Source organism: Epinephelus lanceolatus, chromosome 18, assembly GCF_041903045.1.
Source record: "Epinephelus lanceolatus isolate andai-2023 chromosome 18, ASM4190304v1, whole genome shotgun sequence".
NCBI lineage: Eukaryota > Metazoa > Chordata > Actinopteri > Perciformes > Serranidae > Epinephelus > Epinephelus lanceolatus.
The window spans coordinates 14,548,274-14,572,453 of NC_135751.1; the positions used below are offsets into that span (position 1 = coordinate 14,548,274).

The 24,180-nt window shown below is 41.9% G+C and overlaps 1 protein-coding gene across 1 annotated transcript; it reads left to right on the forward strand.

Moving 5' to 3' along the window:
• Positions 1 to 2,752: 2,752 nt before the first annotated feature.
• hrob (homologous recombination factor with OB-fold) lies at positions 2,753 to 21,035 on the forward strand. The gene is made up of 10 exons (XM_033644006.2): positions 2,753 to 2,999; positions 3,195 to 3,245; positions 3,383 to 4,381; positions 4,635 to 4,718; positions 6,704 to 6,838; positions 9,844 to 9,952; positions 15,210 to 15,295; positions 15,406 to 15,528; positions 15,664 to 15,886; positions 20,760 to 21,035. The coding sequence occupies exons 1-10, from the start codon at positions 2,988 to 2,990 to the stop codon at positions 20,813 to 20,815; spliced, it is 1,878 nt and encodes a 625-aa protein (XP_033499897.2). The 5' UTR covers positions 2,753 to 2,987; the 3' UTR covers positions 20,816 to 21,035.
• Positions 21,036 to 24,180: the final 3,145 nt, after the last annotated feature.

The window sequence follows — 24,180 nt, forward strand, 5'->3', positions numbered from 1 at the left end:
TGGGGTTGCCAGATTTATATTTTGGTTGATTTAGGACACATATGCAGATCCGATGGAACCTTAGCGGTGGTTAAAGTTAGCGGTTAAGTTTAAGAAATTATTTTTCTCTGCTTATCTTATATGGAAACTCGGTTAGTCTCTTGCAGGTTCTGATGACAGTGTCTCCTGGACTTCTATGTTACTGAACTGTACCTGACAGCAAGGTGGTCTCTAAACAGTGATTGTGCCTCGCTCACAAAGTATCCAGGAAGATGTAAGAAAACTGGCGGACCTGGGCAACAGTCTGTCAGTATTGACCAATGTGATAGAGTGAAGCCGTAAAGATGAGTGAAAAAGTAGACACACAAGACTGTTTGAGAGTAACAGAAAATATTAGCTTAGTGACCTTTGACCCCTTTAGCCAGCACTGCGTTAAAACCCAACATGACTGTATAAAGGATATTACTACATGGGCTAAGAAACACTTTGGTAAACCATAGTCTGTAAACACAGTTTGTTGCTGCATCTACAAATGCAAGTTAAGACTCTACCATGCAGAGTGAAAGCCATATATCAGCAACATCTAGAAATGCTGCTGACTTCTGTGGGCCTGAGCTCATCTGAAATGGACTGACACAAAGTGGAAAAGTGTGCTGTGGTCTGATGAGTCCACATTTCAAACTGTTTTTGGAAATCATGGACGTTATGTCCTCCAGGATACAGAGGGAAAGGACCATCCAGACTGTTGGCAGCACAAAGTTCAAAGCAAGCATCTGTGATGGTCTGGGACTGTGTTAGTGCCCATGGCATCATGGGTAATTTGTACATCTGTGAAGGCACTGTGAATGCTTAAAGGTACATACAGGTTGTGGAGAGACATATGCTGCCATCCATCCAGACAGCGTCTTTTCAGGAATGTCCCTGCTTATTCCAGCAAGACAATAAGACACATTCTGCAGGTGTTACAACAGCTTGGCTTTGTAGTTAGAGTGCAGGTACTGGACTGACCTGCCTGCAGGATCAAGAATTACACTGCAGACATTGGTCAGCATGTTTCCTTGTCTGACAGAATTTTTTCCCCATGCTTTATTCCCCTCCCTAAAAAGAGATAGGAACTCTGAATTTATCCCGAGTACATGTCTGCCCTTAACTTTTGACAGTTTCCAAGGAGCATGTTTGTCAATTTCTTTAGTGGATTCAAATGACAGAAATCCAAAGGATTCTGAATTTCAGGTATTTAGTGGAGTCTTTCCCAATTAATGGCAATAAAATCACAAAAAACATGTTTGCGTCCATTTTCTTATACTTAATTATACTTAACTTTCTTAATCAAATTAATACATGGTGAATATTTTAATGAATCATTACATACTATACATGCACAAATCGCAGTACTGTAATAATTCCAGTGTTTGTGGCCATTGGCATTATATTCAAAATTAGTTGTGGGCAAAATAGCAGAAATATGACCGTGTAACATTCACTAATATGCTCAGTATTAAGGCTGTTTGTTTATAGGTGTAGATGTTTGGGGAGATGCAAGGGACATGTTCCCATCAATTAGCAGAGGACTTTTATTTTGATGAAATTAAAGGCATTTCCCCCAGTGGCATAAGGCAGTTGCGCCCTAGTGTACACGATTATGAAGGGCCCTAGTGCGCCCTAGTTACTAGTTAGGAGGCAAACACACACACACACACACACACACACACACTGAGTTTAGTCTTTAGTCGTATATATATTTTACCCACAGTGTGTCTTATTGGCACTTTTATCTTATATCCACTTGAAGATGTGCCCAGTTTGTCAGTCTTGAGAGATTTTGCACCGAAATAGCTACTGTAAATCATATTGATATTTTTTTTTTGGACAACATCAAAATATACCCAGCAATCATATTTACATATCTGTATATGACAAAATCTATAAAAAGAAAATAAGGCATCCTTAGTCTACCTAAATTGTTTTTTTATTGTTAAATTATATATATTTTTTTTAGTTATTGTAGAATGAGCATATAATTTTGTTATAGACTGATAGTATTTTAGAGAAACAGAAAACCATAGTGGAGATGGGTTTGCGTTTTTGAGGGCATATATAGAAAATCACACCATTTTTGATTCAGCATAAGTCCTTGTTTGCACTTTGGCGTATATCCAGGCGGCAATCGGCCCCTCCATCCCATGGCCACCAGTGCAACAGCACTGACTATACCGTCTATATTTACGCCCCTGATTTCCACTATAAATTGATACAGAAAAGGCACAAAATTATGCATAGATATTCAGCAGAATGCAGGAAATTCAGTGTTTACCTTGGGGAGGACCCCACACCACTTTTCAGATCACAATTTCGATTGTATTTGTATGTTTTTGTAGTTCAGCTCTTCTTGACTGCTGCAGCCAACCCACTTTATTTTAAAACACAAAACTCTTACTTTGAAAGGGAGCTCTCTGGCTCTCGACTTCCTCGTTCAATTTTTATGAGACAAGATAGACAACTGAACAAGCTTCAGTGGATGCAATATTCACTTGACCATTTGGTGGGATAAAAGGCGAAACCCCCACACAAAAGTAGCTTTGCAGTCGCTTATATGTTTACTGGTTTAAGAAATAGCGATTGAACCGAAGATATACTGACTAAATCTCGGTGTATCTCGGCTAAAAATCAACCAAATACGAAGATACTTGGAGTGCGGGCGAGTCAGACGAGTCATAGGGACGAGTGGGAGTAAATCATCTCGCTCTCTGTTAACACTCTTTGTAAGTACCTGCTACGTCATTACGTCGCATTTGAACGTGGCGGCGCGGTTAGTAACAGCAAACATGGCAGCAAAGCCCACCTAAAGTTTTCATGTAGCTCGCTGGTTAGCAGCGTTTGCTTGTTAAATTAAAGGATATGGGGACAAAACAACAAATTACACGGACACGAAGTAACTGAACGGCACTCTATGTCTCAGTAAGTTTGGTGTCCAAACGGATAAAATACGGCTTTCCTCGCGATATCTCATGACTGCGATGGTGAGTGAACAAATCCAGCCAACTAAAAACAATCTGAGCTAACCAGGCTAACGTATGCTAGCGAGACGTTAGTGTCCATAGATAATTCATGAGTTCATGACATGCTTCGTGGGTTTCATCTGCTAAATAGCACCTGGACGTTTAAAACTGACAATGGCGTGAGGACATTTATTTTATGTGTTAACTCTGTTACAGACGTGCAAATTAAATGGCCTGTTCAGCATTGGCGAGGACTTTGATGATGAGGTGACTCCCAGCAGACTCAAACACACCTGATCTTACTCAACTGTCAGTGCTCCCACTCTGTATAATAATGACCCTCCTTCTGTTCCCCCTCTTTCACACGCTCTGTGTGTGTGTGTGTGTGTGTGTGTGTTTCCCAGGACCTGCTCGGGACAGACTGGGCTGTCCGCTCAGCCTCTGGACCAGCCGATGTGGCAGCTGCTGTGTCATCTTGCACGCTCCGGGCTTCCTCTGCCGCTCACAGAGAGCCGGAGAAAAATTGCCCTCAGCAAACTGGAGCGAGATCAGCCATCTTGTGTAATGGCACAGCATCAAGAAGCAGCACGCACACGGCTGCTGGACAAACTGTTGCTCTGGGTTTGAGACAGCTCTCCTCCTCCTCCTCCTCCTCCTCCTCCTCTGCTCAGCCCCTTCCCCCCACACTGAATAATTCTCAGCCTAATTTGGCATCACAACAGAGTCATGCCAACACCGAGGGACCACCAAAGCCCTGCACGGCTCAGGATGATTTTGATGATTGGGATGTTGACCTGGCAGATCTGGATGAGTGTGACCGCCAGATGGGGCAGCCTCCTGCTCCAGCCCCACCTGCGCCCGAGGTTGCGCTTGCATCTTCAGCCAAAACGCTGCGACCCCCGACCTGTGGAGGGATTCAGACACAACCTAATCGGACCCTGAGGGACGTCAGCACTGCACGCCAGGCTTCATCTAGTCATAACTTACAGCCTCAGATTTCCTCCACACCCCTTCTGCGATCTCCAAATCCCCATCCTGCTTTCCTGTCAGCCCCTCCACAGAGTCCTACTGTTTTCCCTGGTCTTACTGCGTCCTCTGCTGCCCCTAGCCCCATTCCCAGGACACTAAACAGGCCCCAGCAGCCACAGAGACCATTTACAACTCCTAAACCCTCCCCTCAGGACCGCACCCTCTTTCAGACAGTCTCCCCAGCGCCTTCTTCCACCCCATCTGTGAGCTCCTCCACTCTGAGCCCTCATCCCCTACACACACCAGTCCTCACCAACCGCCTGGTCCAGTTGGTGTCAGCTTCTAATAAGCTTCCTAAAAAGAGGCCTCGCTCCGAGCCTCATCAGCCAAGAACGCGACGCTTCCCCGGCCCCGCTGGATTCCTGCCGCAGCAGGTTAGTCTCATCCAGCGCTGATTCTCTGCATCTGAAATTCCTGTTCGTATCTGCCTGGTTGCAGTGTGTTGATATCCCTCCTTTGAAAATGAAAGCACCAGAGCTGTGAAATCATATAATCACACCCTCGTGGTCAGAAATTACGCTGCAGCTCTGTGGTTTTGTCACCTAAGCTCTAATGAAATGACAGTTATCAGTTATGTGTTTGTTTTTCCACCATGGTCATAGTAATAATTCAATTCCTCTCTCTCAGCCGCAGGGTCAGAGCCTGGATGACATCGTGGTTTCTGTCCCTCAGATTCCAGCTCATGGTGTTGTGGCCCGGTCACCAAGCCAGGTAATAAACACAAACACAGACAGAGACATGTACAATAAACAATAACATGTGTTTTAACATGAAATGGATTTTTATGGTCTTAAGGTGATCCCTTTTTTGATCAGTTGTTTTTGTTCTGTAAAATCAATTTCCCAAAGCTTGAGCTGACATTTTTAAATGTTTTGTTTTGTACAATCGACACTCCAAAATCCAAATGTTTAGTTGTTTATCTTAGAGCACCAAGAAAACCAGCAGATATCCAGGGTGAAGAAACTTGACAATTATAATAAGAATATTTTTCTGTTGCTCAGGTAATCAACTAATTGTTTCAGCTCTAACGTAAGTAGAAACTCCCACAGCTTCTCTTCCTGATAGTTGCTGCCAGTCAACTTCAGATTGAACTACACTCAGTGTTGCCTTCAGGCCCCCCTGGGAAATTCCTGCATTCAAGTTTGAAAGGTTTTCTCTCTCTCTGAACCAAAAGAGAGATTTATTTTTGTGTTTTTATCATCACTGCTCTCTCTTGTGAGTCGGTACAGCTGCAGCTGGAGCAGCTACATGATTGCCTACCAGCTACATGACTCACACACCATACCTGTGTATGAGAGGGGCGGGGGGCGGGTGTCTTTCTCTCTGTTCACTGCTATACTCTTGTGCTGCATTTCATTGTAATCATTAGAATCAATACTAACTTAACCCTCTGCGGATTATTGTTTTTTTTTTATTTATTTCCCTATTTATCCAGAGTTTGATGTACATTACTGCCTCCTAACCATGGATGTATTTTCTTGCATCAAATGCATAACTGCAATGCACTGTGGGTGATACAGACCTCTGGAGTGACCATCGCTGTTCACCCGCTGTCTCAGCTCTCCAAGGGTCGATCTCACCAAGTTCACTTAAGGTTTTCAGACAAATGGAACGGCACTTATGATAGCGGTGGGGATTCCCTTGAGGTCAAGTCAGTAAGGGCATGTTGAACGACTAAAACACAGCCTGTGATGTGGTGGCGGGCATGTGAAAATGTGGAAGTACAATCTGTTGTTTGAGCAAAAGTACTAGAGCCAGTGAGAACCTGTTGGGGATTTGAGCTTCGAGATGAACAGGGTGATCTGGGTGCTGGAAAGATGGAGGGAAGTTTGCCACAGTTCATTTATAGAAACTACCCACAAATGATACAGAGCAGGTTGAAAATCAAAGTATGCCTTTAAGGTTAGGGTTAGGGTTACATCTCGTTACTTGTAGGGTGAATCACGTCTTCATTTATAATGATTAAAATAAATGAATAGAGTGGATTATTGCTACATTTGGCCTCTTATTTATTCACTACAACATCGTACTGTTCAAATTACCATTGTGTTAGTTGGTTGTCTTGTACTGGTGGGCGAGGCTGTTGATTCAGCTTCAAATGTCTCCTCTCCTTTTCCTCTCACCCAGTGCATGCTGGAAATGCCTCCACCTCTCCGTAACGCTGCACAGGATAAGCGAGCGTAGAAAATGGATGGATGTGCGTTCACAGAATTTATATTTTTGGCAAGTTATTGTGACAAGAGAAACAATAAATGACACAATATATGGCACCGAGGAGCAATAAGTAATAATTTTCCTGTCTGCAGCTGACAAGACTTCCATTGTTTCCAACATGACTTTTGTTTAGGCTTGTTGACAACAGCTCTTTGGAGAAATCTCTGGGTTTTACATAGTAATTACAACACGCTTTGATATTTCTGACATGACTTGAAGTTGGGTTTGATTTCCCAAACACTCGAGGGTGTTTTCTATCTGGAGTACATCAGGAGCTTTATGTGGATGTTGTACCTTCCACACCAGACATTTAAGTGTTCCAGGCTGCAGTGTGAAATGAAGTTTCACACAATCTGATTGCAGCAGTGACCATCTGAGCACTGTAAAGAGGCAGGGAGGATAAAAACCTGATATTTTCCAGCTGGGTCGTGCACAGTAACTATAAGTGTTTGAGTGTATAAACCGTTTGACTCGGTTTACAGGGCTCCGGCTCACAGACTGAAGAAGATGAGTTCAGCGGCGGCGCCTGGGCAGCGATGAAGGCAGAGATGGGCTTGGATGAGAGGAACCCTTTATGCTTTCTGCACTCCTACAGTGTGGTCATGGTGCTCCGAAAGGTGATTACCTACACCCATAATGCATCTGTTGTTATTCCTTTATAAACAAACGACAATCATGAAGTCTTCCTGAAACTATTTCACATTTCAGACCAGTTCAAGCAATAAGTTGCATTTTTATTTAGGTCAAGCAGCTGTTTTATTATCGATCCTCCATCATAACAGACTGAGAGTTGCTGCTGGAGGTCTATCGGCATAATCAGGACAAATGGAGGAGCTGCGCCAGAGGTGTTTTGTAATTATAAACAGTACGATCACTCATCAATCACAGTAATGGAGACTCTGCTGTTATTCCTCTCTCCTCGTGTGTCGACCTCTGTGGAATAACCCACCAGTGTTCAATCGCTGCGAGTGCTGAAACATGTTGGTTTCTGTCGTGGCTGTTGACACAGGCTTCATTTACATGCGCTGGCAGGACGCTGGCTAAGATCACTCAGGTTAAGCTGATTACACGAATCTCGGCTTCCCCCAAAAATCCCTGTTTGCATGAATAAACAAATGAACACACAGCCCTCCCCACGTCTGTTGACTGAACAGCAACATATTACATCTAATGCAGCGGAAAGAGAGGATGATCCCAACAGTAAATAATGCTTACTGCTGTTTATTTATTGACAAACCTGGAGATGTTGTCCTGGTGGGAGGCTGGGATAATGAGAGGTTTAATAGAGCAACATATTTTGACAAAGTTATCAGTTATTATCACTTAGTTTCTATCTTAATAAATACAGAAATTAGCAGATTAATATTCTAATAATAAGATGTTTAATATGTGCATTTTTAATTTTTAGATCAAGGGCAGTGATAATTACAAATATAACACATCCTAAACTTGAATAAATTATCTGCAGTGGCGTCTTTATCATTGTGACCACTAAATTTACTATCATATATGACAAAGAAGGTCTTAATTCCTTAGATTTTAGAACTTGACAAATCAATGAAAAGATCATTTGATTGTTGCCAGTTTATTTTCTGACACTCAATTAATCAGTTAATTAACCATTACGGCTCTAAAAATGTTTACACTGCTACAGTAATACTGGCAATCGATGCAAGCTTACCTGAGTTAGGGTTGAATTGGTATGAGATTTTCACGGTATGATAACCTTCTCAGAAAATGTCATGGTTTTACTGTGTACAGCATTACACTATTATTATGATTGTTATCATCATAGATAAGCATATGTTCCTGGTATGATGACTGTCTATTTTTCCTACCACAGTACAGTGAAGTAGGCTCAGCTGGTATCTATTTTTTCATGCCTTCATACCCTCCTGACATTTCACCAGGGTATATGGAATATGACAATATTTGTGTATTAAAACAAAAAACAAACAAAACAACACAGAATAATGAATACATACAACATAAGCATCCTGCTGTAGATTCCTGCAGAACGACCTGATGACACTTGTTGCCTCGGCGTACACCGACACATCGTGGGCTGAGCAGAAATCATGTGCAGGTGGTGGTGACAGAGTGGCATCTGAATAAGTCGTGGCAAAAAAAAACGGCTTTTGTAGTCATATAGTTAAAGTTATATGTATCAGTATTTTCATGATTTGTTATTTCATCTTATTTAATTGATAAGCTAGGAGACTAGGGATGTCTCCGATGATTCAAGCAGTCCATTCCAGTAATCCGCTCCAGCACTTACTATCAATCCACCAGGCCAGCATGCAGACACACAGGAAACAGCAGCACCAGGCTGGCACTGACACTACAAAAATAACTGAAAAAGGCTGCGTTGTTTGTTAAATGTCAACAGTGTCTTGTGGTGTTAATCTATTTTTTATTTATTAGGGGGCCAAAGCACAAGTGTGTGGAGTCTTGCTGCTATTTTAATTTCAATGTTAGACATTTTAAAGATTTCTTGTGTTGATTTATTTTCTACTTATTAAGGGGCCAAAGCAGCCAAAGCAAACCAGCTATATTTTTTATTTAATGTTAATGTTCAAGTTTAAAGTTTGTTTATTTAACCCTGTTAACAATAAACAGGTCAGTTTCTCATACTAACTGTTGTGGATCATTCTAACTAACCCGATTAAGTTGTTCTTGGTAGAGTAATATTGCTTGATCAAACCTTTTCTAACATGACTGACAACAAAATAAGTGAATATGTATAATACGCGCTTGGATTGGATTGGTATCGGCCAAAACTCAAGGCTGTAATATTGGTATCGGATCGGAAGTGAAAAAGCTGGATCAGGACATCCCTATAGGAGACTTTTATTTTTCACTAGTCCTTTAGGGGTGGGAATCACCAGACCATCCACGATGTGATATTATCACGATACTTAAGTCACGATACAATATTATTGTGATTTTAAATATGTTGCGATATGCTGAGTATTGCGATAAAATATATCGGATTTATTACATTTTTTCAACATCTGTTTTATCTAATAAGATAAAGTTGTGAGTCTTTTCATCTCACTTTAGCTACAGCTACGACAGTGAAATGTATCTAGTGGGCTGAATAGCAATTGATTTTATTGTTCCAGTAGCCTACCAAAAGCTGATTTGTATTTGTAATATTATTATTTTATATGATAAAGTAAAATCAATACTTGGCAATGTGTGATGATACAATATCGGCACACAAAAATATCGTGATACTATGCTGTATCATTTCTTCCCCCACCCTATAGTCTTGTGACGTTATCCCCACCACTCACAGTCACTATCCTTCTCAAGTCAGTTGCCTGTACCACCAGTAGAGACTGACCTCTGGTGGCAAGTGACGTGCACTACCTCACCTCAACACAGCATCTCTGTATCAGTGTAATAGGAAAAGGAGTGTCTGTATTTTTAACAGGTTTAAAATCATACCTTGGGGATTTCTAAATACCCCAGTGTACTGTAATACCTTGATACTGCCCAAGTCTACCATGCAGCTGGTATGTCTGCAACCCTAACCTGAGTTCTTCCAAAATAAGTCTTGAGTTAATTTATTTGATTCACCAGCTGACATCTTGCTTTTTTTCTGTCATCAATGCAGGCTGCACTGAAACAGCTGATGAGAAACAAAGTGCCCAACATGGCTGTCGTCCTGAAGAGCATCATCTACACACATGCTGATGCCAAGGCTGTGTTTAAGGATCCAACAGGTATCGGACACACCCACCCACACACACAGAAAATAAATACACCGTCTTGTTGTAGAAACATGCATCAATTTGTAAAACAATGTGCATGAAAAACAACTGTAATAGTGTATTAAGTAGTGGTTGGGAGCACGCCTGACTGAGCTCCTCATGGTGCGAGAGCAGAGTTCAGCCGCAGTAACATGCTTGATTACACACGTATATACAGTATACACTCATGTTTCCTGCCCTGACAGCAGGAAGCCTCTCTACTCTCCCCTTTGCCCGTTCTCCTTCTGCTGCTCCATCTTGAGCTGCCTTTTGTCTGATCCTCATCTTAAGATTAGCTGGTTGCCATGGCCCCCAGAGAGCAGCCACACGAGGTGTGCTGATTATTAACACTCAGGAGTGGATGTTGTACTCAACACAGGACTTAAGTGCTTATTAGTGATTCAATTGCGGTAGATTGGCATCAGCAGTGGGTGGGTTTTAAGTGCTTGTGACACCACGAGGGAGCGTTCTGTCAGTAATGTGCCACTAAACCTGCTGAAAGCTTTTGTCTCCAGAAGGCAGTTTTCTCACAAGCTGCTGTCAGCATGCGGTGGTCATGTATGCTGGCGTTGTAATGATCAGCCGGTTAATCAATCGTCGGGAAAAATAATTACCAAATGAGTTGTTTATTAAGACAAATACTAACAATTTCTGCTTTTTAAATGTGTGAATTTGCTGTTTTTCTCTATTATTGTAGTTTTAATAGTTTATGGGTTTTAGTAGGGATGGGTCACGATTTTCGATTTTCGAATAGTCGTTTTATTTTTGAAAAATCGATTTTTTTAATGCGACTATTCGCCGTCTTATTTCCCCCCTTTTATTTGACATGCAATTCAGCTCCTAACCGCACGAGGGCAGTCTAGGATTGCTACAGCGATTGCTACCTACTCCGTGAGGTATGTCCGCAGTCATTCGGGCTTTCATAGTCGAGCGCACTTCCGCGTTGTAGTTTCCTGTAAAAATGTCTGTGAAAAATCTCCGCGATGTGAAAAATACATGCCGAGCAGTCACTGGTGTGCGCGCACAGGGCTTGCGGACGTCTGCTTTGAGTCTGCGCGGACCTCCGTGGAGTCCGTTCCGCCCGAGTATGTTGTATGTGCGTGGCTGGGGGGGGGGGGGGGGGGGGGGGGTGTTGTCAAATACGTGCCACGATTTTCGAATAGTGTTTTTGCTTGTGTTGCCCACCCCTAGGTTTTAGAGTGTTAGACAGAATAAGCAGTGTAAAGTCGTCCTTTTGGGAAAGTTGTGGACATTTTTTGCTATTTACTGATATTTTATGGAGAAATCGATAAACAGAAAAAACATTGTGCATTTAATTGATAATGAAAGAAAATGTTAGTTGCAGCAACACCCTTTCTGGTTCTGCTGCATTGATTCTGATCCTTTTTTTCTAACTTTGTGAGTGTGATAGTTTACAGGAGTACAATGCTAAATCAGCGGAGTACACAAATTTTCTCTCTGAAAAAAATCCCTTCGTGCCTTAAAATGGTTTAAATATAACTCTAACATTTTTGTTGCATTTAATATTCGTGGAGTTCTGAATATGCAAATTAGTCACACCCCTAAGCCGATGGCCTGCAGCTCAAATATATCTGATGACCTTCCACAACGCTCATTAAACAAACAAACCTCTGTTTGTAAACTGCAATGGATAAAACATATGTAAACCAGGGTCCAAAACTAACACTCGCCACTCGCCAATTACGAGTAGATTTTGTCTCTGGTTGGTCAATTTTTAAGACCACTCACCACTCTGGCGAGATATTTTTTTACCAGCGAAAAATACATTTTTTTGTTACTGTAGAACGGTGCTGGTATCGGCTGGTTTCCTGGCAGAGTAATGTGTATTTCAGGCAGAGACGATCTTTGGTCACGTAACGCCAGGGCCACACCGCCCGCGGAAGCGCTGTGAATAACCTCGAAGCGAAGCCAGTTTCCTTTCGGCGCCCATGTTAACCGATTGTGTCATCCAAACCGGCCGCGGAGCCACCCTGCAGTGATCGTTTTGGCGTCTGGTCTATTTTCTGCGCAAGCCGCGAGCGAATGTGTTAAGCTGGGCAGTTATCCATGATGGAAAAACAGCCCCAAATGTGATGGAGACAACAGCTGGGAGCAGAACCGCTTGTCGACCGGCGTGGAGAAATGCGCGTCTGATGTGAACGGGCTTGCGCGAGAATTTCAGTGCGCTGTGCTTGCTGCCCAAACGTACCTGAACAGCCGAGCACACAGGTAGGCTATGTGTTGTGTCAGAGGAGAAACGAGCCGTTCACATTTCTGTCTTTGTGGCAGGTAACCATCCACAAACCTCAACGCACTTTAGGGACTGTTCTTTACTTATGAAGGGACTGTTCTTTACTTGTATGTTAATCAGTTGGTGCAGTTTCACTTAAGTAAAAAAAATGACTGAACAACTTTCACTTGTATTGGAGTAATATTTGACCAAGAGTATCTTTACTTTGACTCAAGTCATGTCGTTGAATACTTTGTCCACCATGGGTCAGACATTCATGTTTATATAGGGCAGGCCCTGCTGTTGCAGTCTGGTCGAGCTAAAATCTTATGTCTCAACTGTCCAAAGGGGACTGAAGTCAATGATTCATGTAAAATTCCTTAATGAAAGATTCTTTTTGCGCTGTAGTAAGAATACTACAGAATTTATTGACCCAAATATTACACTTAACTGTTGAAACAGTTATTCATATTTTAGTATACATTATTACTAATATTAGTGCACACTATTAAAATATTGATTGAGAATCACATATAAGACCCAAATGACATGCTAAATAATACTGATAGCAAATTACAACACTTAAAAGCAATTTTTATTTGGTTGGCTGGTAAAATATGTGCCTGGCTGGTAAAAAATTTCACTTACCAGCCAGCCTGGCTGGTAAGTTAGTTTTGGACTCTGATGTAAACTGTTACCCCTTGTTTTGCCGTAGCTTTATGGAAGCTCCACCCAGAAAGCTGACGGGATTGGTTCCTTAGGTTTGTGATGTCACAAACCCTAGACGTCAGAATCTGTGCTTTTGACACTGTCACTACAGGCATGTCACGATACAAGAAATTTAGTTCTTTATACCAATACCAGCGACATTCCATAATTCTCGACATGAGATTCACTACTAGGGATGGGCAAACGATCAAAATTTATTATTCGATCATCAAAAAAATTAACGATCAATTATCGATTAATTGATAAGTGAGTATTTCAAAAGAGAGAAAACAAGAAAGTGCAGTGCAGACTGTCGCCGCAAGAGAGCGCAGCTGCCCCAGTTTTGAGCTTCAACCCCCCCAGGCCAAAGAGGAAGAATGGCGCGCATGCGCAATTCACCCCTGGGTGTTTACAACAGTTGCCAGCCAGAGTTACAGGCTTCAGTTTTCAGCAAAACCTCCGTCTTTCAATGGCGTAGTGTTTTCAGAGGCCTCAAGAGAAGCCGTAGAGGCTTTGGAGAGCGATGAGAGCCTCTGTCTGTTTCTGATTTTTTGCCTGGCATAGGTCCGGCGGGGGTCTCGTAGGCCCGTCGAACCACCGTGCTTGCCGGGCGGAAGGGTCTCGTTGGCACGGCAACTCGCCGGGCGGGGGGTCTCGTTGGCATGGCGACTCGCCGGGCGGGGGGTACCATTGGCATGGCGACTCGCCGGGCGGGGGGTATCGTTGGCATGGCGGCTCGCCGGACCTATGCCAGGCATTGTAGGGGAAACACTGCGACTATCGATCAAAATTATTTGTGATCGATCAAAAGCCTTAACAATCAATCATCGATAATCGAAAATTGATGCCCATCCCTATTCACTACCAAGGTAAAAACAAAACAATAAATCTAAACTTACACTCTTTTTATTAAAACATTTACATTTAATTTAATTTATACTTAATTTTAATCCCTGATTATCCGCCTTGAAAGCTAAATGCTATCCTGTGTACGGTTGTGACATTTTGTGCATATATTAATATATACTGTACATCAACATATTTCTCTTCCAGCACTTGTGCATTTAAGATGTGATGGTTGGTCCTTGTGGTAAGCTGTTTGCCCCGCTCCTCCTCACTCATTGTTTGTTTTGTTTGTATGTTTTATTCAGTCATCATCATCACATACAACATAGAAACATACACAGATTTTCACAACAACAACAATAATAATCATAAATATAAACATTCTAGGTAACACACAAAAAATGCTAATTAATATATGATGGTAATGACTGAAAAGGTATAGGCTGAAGCATAATGCTTATATTTGATTATCCTACATAAATCCTAAATTAAGCTACCCATCAAACATCATTTATAAGAAAAAAGAAAAAAAAACTATAACAATTTATAACTCTCAAAAAAAGCCTTAACAACCATTTGTTTAAAAATCAACAATGAGTTACACATTCATAAATTTAAGTCAGCATCATTCCAAAATCTAACCCCAACAACAGAAATACATCTTCTTTTAATTGTGAGCTTGGATGGCTACAATGGAAAAAACGGCAAAACGCGCAGCTCTGAGCGTAGAACAGACGCTCTGCACCCTGTCACACTGCTGGCGTCTGTAGTATGGTGTCAATTTGCAGTGATATCATTGCAGAGAATAGACAAAATTGGCTGGCCTCAGAAAAAAAAACACTTTGCTTTTTGAGGAGTCCAGGCGGAGCTGTCGCCATAGCTGCACTTGTCTCCATCTTCCATGTGTTGTTGTTCTTTTGTGCTAATAGGTGTTCTTCTTCATCCTCCCGTCATTTAACGGCAAGCTAAAACACTTGCATCCCCAGTACCTATGGCACCTATGGTAATGGAGAAAAACAAGCTCCCTCACGTTTTCAGAATTTCAGCATGGATTTGGTACTGAAATGTAATTTCTTGTGACATCCCTGCTTTTGTACACTGCAGTTTCAAGGTGAAAATGCTCAGCCGTAGTGTTTACTGCTTAGATTGTCCCAGATATGTCTTGTATCATATAAAAAACATCATATGGACATTTAACGTGGTTTAAAACTTGATTTTCACTGGAGAGGGTCTTTAAATATTAGATAAAATGCTTTATTTATTTTTGCAAGTCTTAAATGTTTATTTTAATGCGATTTTATGTTTCTCCCCCATTAACCTGTATTATGAGAGGAGAACAGTAAGTGGAGCGTAGTTAAGAAGATCTTGGACTTGCAAACATTCTTTGTTTATAAATGACATTGTTAATTTTTCTGGTTGTTGTGTTCATAATGTTTTTGGCTGAAGGGGAGATTCAGGGAACAGTGCATCGGCGTCTCCTAGAGGACCGAGTGGAGGAGCTGAAGGTCGGAGCTGTACTCCTGCTCAAACAAGTGAGACTCACCTCTCTTTAAATTTTAATGATGGTAACTGCAGTTTAGTGTTTTGGTTATTATATATGTATAGGTGTGACAAATCTGTTCATGGCTTGCTCTGTGGACAGGTGGGTGTGTTTTCCCCCTCCCATCGAAACCATTACCTGAACGTGACACCTAATAACCTGCTGAGGATCTACTCCCCCGATGGAGTCAGTCTGTCCTCCACTCAGCTTCCCCCGCTCATCCTGGTGAGCACCACAACCGTCAACCGAAAACAAGAATAGCACAGTCCAACAAATATGAAATCTGTCATCCAGAAATGCTCCGTCAACCTGTCAGCTGTCCCCTTAAAATGTTTTTCTTTTTTTTTTTTTTTTATACAGGAGCCGATGTTGCTTTCACCCACTCGGCCTCCCACCGCCATCCTCAGGGAGCCCGTGTCTCAGATGCAGCTGGTGTTTGACGAGGACGATGACGAAGGACAAGAGGGGGGGAAATGCTCCGAGAGAGGCGAAGACCCTCAAGACAGAAGAGACACTAGAGCCGACTCCAGCAGAGGCCCCCAAGAGCCTGCTGCAGCACCACAGGACTCAGGCTGGGGTGCAGGTGGGTCCTCTAATATGTAATAACACTTGTGATGAGAGAGATTAATTCCAGTCACATCCCGGGGTTGCCAAGTGTCAGACTTCAGTAAAATTAAGTTTTGCTGAATAAAACAGCAACACCGTCTGGCAACGTATCGAGACATTAACATTTGACTCGCTGACCCAAACCCAATCTAACAGCAGCAAAACAAAAAGGCGTCTGATTGCATAGTTCTGCATGAAAGCTGCGACTAACCATTTTCAGTTTGATTAATCAGCTTTTTTCTGTTTTATTATTCAGTTAGTAAGCCACCAAAAAAGATGCTCATGATGGTTTACAATTCAAAGGAGCAGAGTCTGAATCTGTTTTATTAAATAACACGATTAGTCTGATCAGCAGCCAACTCATAACTATTCATTTAATAATTATAAAACACGGAGACGAGCCAAGCTCAGGTTTTTGGGCCACAACAGTGAAATGGCTCCAGGGACCTAAATGTCGCTCCATCAGTCAAATACTCGTCCAGAGTCAAATATTCCAGGCACTTTCGCTAAATGAACTGCCATTAAATTTTGAGCAGACAATCAATATCCCCAGAGGATGAATCATAATCAGAAATTCCACTCAGACATATCAGAAAAATAAGATAAGACTTTATAGATCCCATGGAGGGAAATTCACTTGGTAAAGCAGCAAACAAAAAACAGATTAAAAGTAGGTGGAAACAACTTTTCAACTGCCACTCCCCGTACTGTTTCCAAGTGGTATTATTGTTAACGCTGTTGTCGCAAAGACAAAGGGATCGCTTTCCATTTTCTTTGGAGCCTAGCAACAGGGCTCTTCCTATTTTGCTGGGTAGATCTTCCACAGTTACGTCGGGTTTTCCACCGTCCGCTATTTCTAGTACTGCGGAAGTAACTGCAGAGAACTTACGTTAATACTTTTTGGTAACTGAGGGTAGCTACAGATAGCTTCCAGGAAAAACAAAAGTGCTGTCTTTTTCCTGTTTCTGTTGCACAATGGTTGACGCTCTTCCTTTATGCCGTATATCGAGCCTTGTTTTTCCTGGGAGATCGTATCAGATGGCAGACTTGCACAGTGAAAGCAGCGCTTACAGAGAACCAATTAAAACACTGATCATGTCATTATTTTATAGCCATTACATTTAGTTATCACAATAAGTTAAAGCTACAGTTGGTAACTTTTATGAAAATAACTTTGCGTCATACTTGCTGAAATTGTCGCTATACTCTGAAAGAAACACACGAGACAGATAGTCTATGAAAACAATCATGTCCCTCCTCATCTTCCTTCTGCCTCTAATGGCATTCACTAGAATCTACCACCGCACACAAAGAACAACCAATCAGAGCTAAGGAGTGTCTAACACAGCTGTCAATCACTGCTCGTGAACTGCAATCAAACTGTCAAACAAGGCAGCGTTGATCAAATATGAATCAAGATACTGTTACTGCATTGCCTGTTTCTTGCCTCAGATATTTTCAGAAATATTTTAGTGTACTGTTTAGGTGTAACATGAGAGTTTGTGACCTGACCACGACAATACAAACGGTCGATGGAGTACCAAGCACCGTCCATGGGTCTGACCAACTTTTACAGCTAAACCAGTGCACTAAAATTAAATAAATATAAAAATATAAATAAATTAAAAACTAAATGACATGGCAATGCAGTGACATAATCTCTTTTTATACTTGATCAGAGCTGTGTAGTTTGACAGTTTGACAGCAGTTTACGAGCAGTAATTGATATGATTGACAGCTGCATTAGAGAATCCTGTGCTCTGACTTGCTGGCAACAGAGTAGGCTGAGGAATATGATCCCCCCCCCCCCAAAAGTTTCAGAGAAATATGACAAAAAGTTGTTTTTTACATAAAAGTTACAAACTACATCTTTAAAGCAAAAAACTTGTCTATCTCCATTTTATTATGAAACATGAACTTGCTCGAAGTCAGTGAGTTACACTGATTAAAGTTAAGCCAAAGCCTGAATATGTGGAGCTGAGCTGAACAGCCTACAGTAGTGGCTGTGGCTCAGGATGTCGAGTGGCTTGTGCACTTGTAGAAATTTCCATGGGCAAGACACTGAACCACAAATTGTTCCCAATGGTCAGGCCAGTGCCATTAGTGTGTGTGTGTGTGTGTGTGTGTGTGTGTGTGTGTGTGTGTGTGTGTGAAATGTTTTTGGTAAGTGTTGATGCAGTGCATTTCTTTTTTCACATTTCTGTCAGCAAAGTCAATGATAGTGAAAAAGGTATCACTTATTTTTTCTTCCAACAAATAATTTCATTATTTGGTGTGTTTTCAGGCAGAAAGCTAGCCTGGAAATCCAGACCCAAATCTAGAAAGATTTAGGGTCTGGCTATGAGTAATGAAAATGGCCCAACTCGAGGGGCGGCACCAAGCATGCATGTGAAAATATCACTGCACGCAACTGGATAACACTACGACCAATCAGAACAATACACGAGGTGACGTATACACTTAGCTACCAGCGGAGCTAACTGGTAGATTAGACTCTTGCCATATCCGGTCGGCAAAACAGCAAAACGTCCTTCTTGCAAAGGAAAGACTTGAGCGCCGTCTTCTGTTCCGCTTTTAGAGAAAAAGCCAAGACTAACTCGTTCATTGTAGCGGCCAAAGCCATTTCAAACAACTGGTGTTCATCCGTAGCCATCTTGCAATGTTTACTGACTGATTCCGGACTTCATCGTCGCAGCGCTGTCGTCATCTGTTTAGCTCGCCTCTGGCCCGCCTATATCAGCTCGGTTTTAATGAGCATAGGTAATGAGCATCATTACTGATTGCCAGAGTGACTCGCTGAGCAAATTCAAATTGTGCTCTCGCGAGAATTCTGGATTTCCAGGGTAGCAGAAAGCATCAGTGTAGACTTCTTCTTCAAAAAAAAAATGTTTTTGTTCATTTGATAAATTGATCCTAACAGTTAACTGAGCTAATAAGTCTTCTGAACAAGTGACTAATCTTTTTTTTACACTACTCTTAGCTGCTCCCTTTTCTCATTTCTGCTCTCTGCATGGACTGTGCACAGCTCTTGTAACTGAACTCTATTGCAGTTCATAGTGATTTTCAAAGCTGAGCACTTGTATAGGTCAATGAGTATCTTTTAGATAAATATTCTGTACGCCTGTGCTTTTTATTCCATACACAAAACAACATTAAACTGTCAACAAACAGATGAATGATTAAGGCTCACCCACATAGTTCATTTCTAGCCGGGGACCTCTCTTCCCTTATTTCAGCCAGGAGCACTTAGTCAAAGAAAACTTTATTTCCATTTTTTTTTAATTTAATTTTATATACTTTATTAATCCCCGAGGGGAAATTCAATTTTTTCACTCTGCTTGTCAATTACACACAGGTCCGAACACACACATGCACAAACAGGACCTATACATGCACTAAGTGGAGAGATGTCAGAGTGGGCTGCCCATGACAGGCGCTCAGAGCGGTTGGGGGGGTTCAGTGCCTTGCTCAGGTGCACCTCGGCAGTGCCCAGGAGGTGAACTGGCACCTCTCCAGCTACCAGTCCACACTCCATATTTTGGTCCGGATGGGGACTTGAACAGGCGACCCTCCAGTTCCCAACCCAAGTCCCTATGGACTGAGCTACTGCCGCCCCCCAGTATTATATGTGGCGATATGCCTCTGCTCTGCGGCCTCTCTGCCTTTCCCCGGGCCTACACAGAAAGCCTCCTCTATGCGTCTAAGTGGAAAGCCTAAGGCAGAAAGAGCACACCTCTCTGCCCTTCCATGTGCCTGCATGTAAAGCCATAAGGCAGAGACAGCACATCTCTCTGCCCTTCCATGTGCAAATGAGGAAAGCCTGAGGCAGAGAGAGCAAACCTCTCCACCCTTCCTTCTGCTTACGTGGAAAGCCTTAAGGCAGAGAGAGCAGCAGGAAAGACCCCCCCGGGAACAGAACAGAGCAGCATCAATGACGAACAGAGATGACATATAAAAGTCAGACACTAAAAGTCAGACACAGCATGAAAAGGAGGAGCTGGGGTGGAGGCAGGTTGCAAAGCAGCAACAGTAGGCAGGCCAGAGCAGTTTAGACAAGGCGCCCTGAATGAGATTTGCCAATCAGTTGCATAGAAAGGAGTCATGTGATCTATCAGCTGACTCCCTTCCATCAATCAGCTGCTCCATCAGTTGATTGGGCTGTTTGAGATCAACTGATGCAGCTAGGATGTGAGCTGAGCTTGACATCGTGTCCTCCGTGAACTAACACAATGCTAAATTTTCTGTCTGGACTGTCTGCTGTTCCAATAAACTGTAGGACAGCAAAGGACGTCAAAGGTATAAGGAAATATGATACACTTAAATACTATAATATTATGTTTTGTGATACTGTATCAATTCTCAAAAACACTACTGATTTGTAATTAATTGGTTACAAGCAAAGGTTGGTGGCAAGGATTTATTTTGTGGTGTTTCAACTTCCGACCACCAGATTGCAGTGTTGTAAACTCTTCCACTCCGACACGACATACTGCTAGCATAAACACAAAGAACACAGGCATATTAAACAGTCATAAAGGGCACACTGTTAGCATTGACAATTTAAAAGTTAGATTTTAAAAAATCGCAATATATCGCCTTGCCCACAGTATTGCAATATCTCAATATGTTGAATTGTAACCCTTGTATCATGATACAGATCGTATCGCCAGCTTCTTGCCGATACACAGCCCTATTAGGATTACATATTTACATGAAAACTTTACTTTTTCAACACTAATCCAGGCAGGTAATAATTTCTTTTTCTATCAGTTGAATTGGAGTGGATTTAATGTGCATTACACATCATTTCATGTTCTTACATACAGTATCTGTGTGTGTCTGTCCTGCAGATGATGACCTGGATGAACTCCTGGGAGAGTTACCTGAGGACACATACAGCCTCTGATGTAACATCAGCAACCCTTCTGTACAGACTGTCCACACGGACTGGGGTTATATCCTGACTAACCAACTGTAAAGACATTATCCTTTGCTTTCCTGACATCACCTCAATAAAATCATAAAAGTCTGAACGCTGACGAACTTGTGAAAATGTGTAAATGTTGTAAAGACTTTTTTTTTGTTTGATATCAGTTCATAAAAACCACAGAGAAGTCTTGAGTTAATTTGTTGTCACTGTGTCATTCTGTGCATCGCTGATGATTGATGTGTTACAAGAAGCAGTCTCTCACAGCCAACACATGCTCATTAATTAATTACAAAAGCTTCAAAAATCAGCTCTGTTTGATTTCAGCTTCACGTCTTATATTCTCGTAAGGAATATAATTAGTCTGGGATTGTCTGCGTTTGTGTTTTAAGGATTCAAGGCCCTCACTTCTCTTTCATTCTTACCCATTGTTGCACTTTACTTCAGTGACCTTGAAATAAACAGCTAATCTACACAGCATTGATTCGCTAATCATGTGAAATGAAAGCAAAGTGAGGCTTCTTTGTTAGTTTTTGTTCTTGCCCTTCATTCTCAGTCTTGTCTGTTCCTCTGAGTCGGGGAGTGGAGTAGATACACTGTGTGACCTGGCTTGTTTGCCATGTATTAAGAGGTGTATCAGAGGTTTTTTTGGCAGGGATTGCAGGGAGGTAGTTTCAGAATCCCATGTGGATTGCTTGACCAAAAAAAAAAAAAAAAGTGTTTACCCAGAGAGGAGAGAGCTGGAGCATCAGGGTGGAGTCTCACTGTGACTAACAGGCTCTTATGGAGGCTTTCCCAATAGGATCCAGACTCCTCCACTACTCTGCCTCACTGTAAAAGATTCAGGTTAATCCTCTGCCTCTTTGTCGTTTGGTGTATAATGCAGCTGCTTAAATTGCCTGGTTTATGTTCAGAAGAGAGAGAATGGGGATGATGAAATAGGTTGCATTTTCAGTACATTTTCTGTTGTTCTGGCTCTGTACTCCAGCACATTTGAGCTTACATTACAGTGTTCAATGACTTTGTGGTTAATGTGCTGACTTTCAGCTTGAATTTAATGGTGTTTACATCCATACGGGGCAAACAGTGTCGTAATCGTAGCATTGTAATTCTCCCACTGCTTCCAGAACTGGGGAAACTTCACAAAAAGAGCAGCTAGTCCATCACTGTTACCTCAGTATGCATTTGAACCCCCTTAAAAGGATTGTACACCCAAATTTCAAACTTACCCCTTGTGGTATCTAGCCCTCCAGATAGATTTGGTTTTACTTTACTTTATATGTGGTGCTCAAAGCACAGCAGCAGGATGACTTTCCAAAAACAGTTTTCTGGTTACTGTGGATAATCCAAACCTGTCACTGAACAGTTTTCAGTGAAACTACTTTTATACTGCAGATAAATGGAAAGTGTTGAGTTTGTTCAGTGGACTATATAGAGTAACCAGGACACTGCTTGTAGAAAGATACATTGCAATTTTAAGCAGCACAAACCTGCTTTAATTTGGGTCGACCAGCCTTGATTTGTAGTGCTTACATCCATATGGGGTGAGAAGATCCAAAATTGTTAACCCAGTATTGATGTCAGCTTCCTCAAATGTGAAGTTGAAGTCAGTACTGGAGCCTCACATGCACTGATTCGTTTCAAATCCAATGTACTGCCGAACAAGGAGCCAAAGCAGCAAGAAATCTGTCACTTTCCAAATACTTAGACTGCACTGTGTACAGAGGGGATAAGTGGTTCCCAACTGGGGGGGGGGGGGGGGGGGGGTCAGATCCCCACAAGTGACCTTTCTGATAAAATCCAAAGACCACTAGATCAGTGGTTCCTGATCTTTTTGGCTTGTGAACCCTTAAATCAAAGCTATGTCTGCCTCTTTAGAGGCTTAGAATTCTCAAAGTTTTACACTGCCAACCACCTCAGGAAATACCAGGCTCTCCTGCACCCACCACTATGACTGACGTTAAAATATTAAAATATAACCTATTTAGCTATGGACAGTTTATGCAGGAGGCAGGTTTATTCCAAATTAGAAGACTATATATTGTTAACTGTTGTCAGCTTACCCACGCTGTAGAACAAGATAGCACTAGAACTGTCAATTTAACTCTTCTACACACTTATCGTACACTGTGAGGGCCAGCCCCTCAACAGGGGCCGTGGAGACTTCACAGGTGCTCTTTAGGAAGTCACTAGTCACTTGAAATATTCTCCAGGTCCACACTTCTCTTCGTAGTCGTTTTTGCTTGGAGCCACAGTTGCAGTGTTTTTAAGCTGTTCATTTTACCTCTGTGCACTATCTCACCATCAGTTTAGCTCGTAACTAATCATGGACGTATGCATGTGCTACGTTCATGAACATGACCATAGCCCCGTTTCCACCAAACACTTTTAGTATGGTATCTTTGGAACCAAAAGAAACCCTTCAGACATAGTACCTAGACCCTAGGTCCATTTAGTGTTTCCACTGCAAACGGTACCCTTAAATGTGGGCAGTGTTATTGTCACTCACAGCTTCGTCCAGCACTCACTGTTTTTCCTCATCACCAGTGACATAAATGGAAGTCTGCACCTTGTATATCATCCACAGAACAAAGTTGCAGGCTGCAGTGCTCTCGATGGGATATGTAAAAATAGGGGTTTTGTGCATTTGGGCCATTCTTGGGAGCGCAGCCTTGAAGATTAACTAATGACTAAAAGTATGTCATCCAAGAGACACAATAAAAACTAATGGAATGCTCAGAGTTGTCACATTGAAATTTAAGGTGTGCAGATGGATTCATGGTTAACTCGTGCATTGAGTTACATCACAAGTTAACATTCCACCTTAAAAGTTGCCGGCAGTCTGTCCAGTGAATCGAGTTTTGTTTTTTTTTCCTCAGTCTACAGCTGCTGCGAGAGGCAGCGAAATATCCTGTATTTTTATAGTTACAAGTATAGTATAATCTTACATAACCAGCCACAACTCAGCCCTGAGCAGAGTGACTGTCTGCTATTGACCAATCAACGGACAGCAGCGTCACAACTCCACCTTTTAGTACCAGATCTGTGTGCTAGGTAACAGAGGGGTGAGCAAAAATGGAAAGGGTACAAACCGGTTCCATTGGTACCATACACAACTTTTCACAGTGGAAATGGAAAACATGCGTACTGAAATGATACTGAACCGTACCGGACTGGTCGGTGGAAACAGGGCTTATATAGCAGGCTGATATCTAAACCAAAATATTACAGGAAAGGCAAAACTTATTTTATACTACGTTTCAGCCATCTCATATGAAGTAATATACTTTGATAGTATTATATATTTTAATAATAATATATTGAATTTTTAAAAATAGTTTGGA

What these genes read in the sequence shown, in the direction of transcription:
- hrob (XM_033644006.2), top strand. An exon ending in CTGTACTCCTGCTCAAACAA is followed by an intron (nt 15,296 to 15,405) that starts GTGAGACTCACC and finishes CTCTGTGGACAG; the next exon opens with GTGGGTGTGTTTTCCCCCTC. An exon ending in GGACTCAGGCTGGGGTGCAG is followed by an intron (nt 15,887 to 20,759) that starts GTGGGTCCTCTA and finishes TCTGTCCTGCAG; the next exon opens with ATGATGACCTGGATGAACTC.